This window comes from Acanthisitta chloris, unplaced genomic scaffold (genome assembly GCF_000695815.1).
Source record: "Acanthisitta chloris isolate BGI_N310 unplaced genomic scaffold, ASM69581v1 scaffold3621, whole genome shotgun sequence".
In the NCBI taxonomy this organism is placed as follows: Eukaryota; Metazoa; Chordata; class Aves; order Passeriformes; family Acanthisittidae; genus Acanthisitta; species Acanthisitta chloris.
Window position 1 is genome coordinate 216,589 of NW_008654206.1, and position 4,559 is coordinate 221,147.

The 4,559-nt window shown below is 37.9% G+C and overlaps 1 protein-coding gene across 1 annotated transcript in view; it reads left to right on the forward strand.

The window, feature by feature from the left end:
* The window catches only part of DPYD (dihydropyrimidine dehydrogenase), a gene marked incomplete at its 5' end in the record, with an annotated part of 196,336 nt that extends 195,891 nt beyond the window's left edge, over nt 1–445 (forward strand). Inside the window, one exon of the mRNA XM_009083388.1 lies at nt 420–445. Within this exon, the coding sequence (XP_009081636.1) occupies nt 420–445 (26 nt within the window). The remainder of the gene's footprint in view (nt 1–419) is intronic.
* Between the last annotated feature and the right edge of the window lie 4,114 nt (nt 446–4,559).

A 4,559-nucleotide genomic window follows, 5' to 3' on the forward strand; every position in this document is an offset into this window, starting at 1 on the left:
GTCAATTCTGTTGTGAATAATTTTGTATTTAAGATCATATTTAAAGATGTATTTTACAGTCATAATTGTTGCTGTGAAATGAATTTGATCATACAAGGAATATGTGTTCTTTTCATTCTTAATCCAAATGTGAAAGATACATCTTATAATCAATTGGCTGCATTAGGTAAAAAACCCCTGTACTTAAAGTTAACTTCAATATGAGGATAGTGTTTTGTTAGAGCTTTTTTGAATCTGGGGAATATCTGTCTAGAAGGTAGTAATCAAAGTTGGGAGCAATGACACCAGCTAGCTGGCATAAATGGTTTTCAGCTACTGTTCCAGTGGATAAGAACAACGAGGTGGAAAGTAAAATTCTCCTCAATCATTATCTCAAATGGATAGAGCTAGAAATCCCAGAGCCTACATATGTCTTGAAGTTATTGCCTCCATGGTTCAGTTATGAGTAAAATAAGTGAGTGTTCTGAATATATTATGACATGAAGACAATCAGAGGTTTTTTTCTTATTCCTGGTGTTTAAACGTACACATCAGGTATAAAAATATTTAAGCACGTAATCATTGCCTGGAAGTCTGTTCTCTTTACTACCTGCTGTGGAGGGACATTCAGCACTGATAAAAGCTGTTCTCATGTAATACTCATTTGATCTCAATATCATGATACAAAATAGGATGACTATCCCTTTCTAAGGCCTCAGACTGGTTTGGAATGGCAGTGGGGAAATTTGGAAGTGGCAAGTGAGCGAGTAGATGGGTGGGGGCTTAGCAGATTACTGGGGCCAGCCTACCACAGATGGGAAATGCATAAAGTCATCAGTTCATGTTCAGTAGACTAGGCCACATTTGGGACATGCAGTATTTACAGTGCTTTAGATTATGAGGCAAAAGAACTAACACTAATGTCACAAGTCCCACTTTAATATTTAATTCACCGAGGAGATACCTGATTGTATGATGTATTGATGTGCTTTTCGGCCAAAATGTGGCTGGAAAAAATTACTGTTTGTGGCATAGTCAAGAAATTAGTTTACCTATGAAATATGAATTTAGCCAAGTAGAACTCACTCATGATCAGTAATGAAAACTGTGCAGAAAAAAATAATCACTTTTACGTTAGCAAAAGTCTACAAAATTTATTCAGTAGGAAGTGGCAGAGAAAGCTGAAAATTATAAAACCTTGGAGGAGAACTTAGTGCTAAAATTTTCTATTCATGTATTTGACAATAGCTACAATCTGGCCATTGTCTGTGCTGGGAACTGTGAATATTGCTAGTGTCAGTACGTCTTGTTGTGCTGGTAAAGCAAGGAGTAGTAATCTCTTTAACATTTGCACTGGGAAGAGCAAGCTTGAAAAGAGCAACCATTGAAAATGGTAAAATACTTCTCTGTAGAAAAATGTGAACTGAGAGTTCACTAAGAAGGTGATGGACACAGTTGTCAAGGAGTCTTTCTATAGCTTCCTAAAACTGTAACTGGTGATTATAGATGATAATAAAGTAAGCAAGTCAATGAAAAACCTGAGTATGCAAATTATTTCAGATCTGAGCATGTGCAGGAGGTCACAGCAGTACAAATAAAGGGCTTTGACAGGCACTTATGAAATAGTTTGTATAAAAATTGTCATTCTCTGCTGGGCTAACAGAAGTCCATCACAAACAAGCAAATGTCTGAGAAATTTGTACTGCAAGAAAGAACTGGGATCTTGGAAGAAGATGCCAAATTGAATATTTTTCAGTATTGCTATATTAGTATACTGAAGTCTTAAAAGTAACTTTTTGGCCTCCTAGCTCAACAGAAATGAGTTTGCACTCCTGCATGACTCTAGGGAATGTACATAGGATGCCAGATTGTCAGCTGTGACATGGAATCTGTGATTCAGATATCAGTGTCATGATGCGTTGAATTGAGAAACCTCTTCTGCTAGAAACATCAAGTACTCTTGGACCCCAGAACTAAGCTGAAAACTCTTCTTGTCTTAATGTTTGTTCTGCTGCTTGCGGAATGTTGCTGACAGTCTCTCTGACAGTTACTCAGCAGAGAGCAGCTTTTCAGGGCTGAAACTGTTAAAGATATATTTTTATTCAACATTTTGTTCAGAATGTCCCAGGAACACCTGTCAGGAGTAGCCATGCTAGAGGGTGTGTGAGAACAGATCACTGGATCCCAGACTGGTAACCAACTATTTTTATAGCATTGTGGGAGTTTCATTGGTGGTTGTCTTTGTGTTGTTTTTGTGTTGGTTTTCCTTTAATTTCCTGTAATGGTGTAATTAGTTTTTTTTAATATTCTGCTTTTCTTTTCCTACCATAGAAGAATGAAATGAGGCTGCTGGTTTTGTTTGATTTTGGTGTTTGTGAGTTCTTGGGTTTATTTTTTTTTAATTTTTAAAAAACATTTAGGTATCAAAACAGAATTCGGTTTAATTTACTCTGTAAGGCTAAGAGAAAATAAGGGGTTACAGAGGAAGGAAAATACAATCTTAACAGGCATACGTGAGTGCTTTGCTGCTGTAAATAAATTTGGGTGCAGAAAAATGCAATGTTCAAAAAGATTTCATTAATTTATAAGGTGAAGAGAAATAGATTTGCAATAGCAATACCAGTTATTTGGGTAGTTTACATGGAGAGGTTTGATTAATTTGCCAAAGTGATCCCTGAAGTGGGGTCCTATGTACCAAGCTTATGTGTTGAACCAGTTCTGGTTTTAATAATAGGTTTCATCTACAGACTGTGAACAATATTTATTTATATGAATCTTTTTCCTCTCTTTTAGTATGCACTATTAGTGCATAGTATGCACTATTAGTATGCACTAATAGTAGACTTTGTAATCTGGTTACTGAGAGGAATTGACCGTAATATCCAAAATTGCTGTAGATCTCCTTTGAGACTTAAAATTAAGGGATATTGCACTGAAATTTTTTTAAGATACAGAGGAGTCATAGACTTCACAGCTTTACTGTGAGGAGAAGGTCAAAGTTGAATTTCTCACTAGAGGTATTAGGAATAATTTGTGTATTTTTGCTGGCATTATTATAGCTTTTGCTCTTAATGGATGTTTAGAGGCCTGTGGGGTGTTGTGTGGAGTACATAGTATTTACATTTCAAGATACAAGTCACTGACTTGATTCAGGTTGTAAAAGGTCATAGTTTTGCTCTTCCTAGGACTACTATAGATAGCTTTGCCTTTCCATCACAAAGGAATTATACTTTGTACTTCAAATACCTACTGAGATATGTATCCATGTGGTAAGTCACAGACATCTTGACTAGCTCAAGACCTACAAACTTGGAATAAAACATTTCTAAACAGCCAGGTAGGGCTGTGCCCATGTGGACCTCACTTGGTACCAACATCAACCAGTGTATGGTGGACCTGGTGAGGGTACATGCTGTGCATTCTCAGGCCTATCAGAGCCCTTTCTGAAAGTCCTGGTGCTTTTCCACATGAACTGAAAAGGGCAGAGCATAGGGGGAAGGAACCACAAGGTGTGCTACCTAGAAGCATGCATTCTCCTGGAAATGCCTAGCAGTGCAGAAGAGTTACATGGCTTAATTTGTCTGAATTTCAGAGCCACAAATCACATTAAAAAACTCCAGAAGTTGTTATTGCTGCAGCTTAAACTTCCCAAAGCCAGCCGTCATGGATGCTTGGTAGGAGGTGAAAAATCCCACACAGCAGTTGTTAAATTCACCATATGGAAAAGATCCCTTTCACTACAGAAAACTGGCAGTAGGCCTATTCCCTTAACATCAGAGGAAATCCTAGCTGAGGAGGGAAGATGAGGTTGGAATAAGGCACTCATACTGATTACCTTGCCGAGGAACTAAACCACTTGCTCCTAGCTGGGGTGGAGTGCAAGAATGGCCAAGACTCCTCTATTTCCAGTGACCACTGTGGTGGGTAAAAGGGAAAAGATATATGGAGCATATGACCATGTTTCCTTTTTTTTCTTTCTCATGCACCACAAGGAAAAGGGAGGATGAAAAGCAGTAAAGAAAAATGCTTCCTAGAAAAGAGAGGTAAGAGAGCTAACATGAAAGAACAGCAGACACATTAACATCATACCTCTGCATGTTCCAGGGAAGCTTCCACTCTTCCCCTGTCCTGTGATGATGTCCTAATTGCTCCTGATCCTGGTTCAGCTCTTTCTGAGCCAGCAGGATGCATTTTCCTATGTGCAGTCTAAGGAGGAATTCAGGAAGAACTCAGATTTACACAGTGGATTTGCACCAGAAGTACCCATCTATTTCTGTAGGCACAGCAATTTATATTTGCTAGAGAGAGTGAACAAAAACAGAGGCTAGTAACAGAAATGTTGATGTATTGGGTCTTTGAGATCACATTTTCTTATAAGGAAGGAAGTTTTCTGGGAAAGGCTCTTCCACAAGGCATAAAAAATGTTCAAGCCTCACATGACTTGAATATTAATAGAGATGGGGCTGAGTTACAAAATATGGTGCTGTAAATTTTCACTCCTTGAGGCTTAGGTGTTAGTAAAAAATGAGAAAATACAGGAAAATTCTCATCTATCATCAGCATGTTTTGATAGTCACATT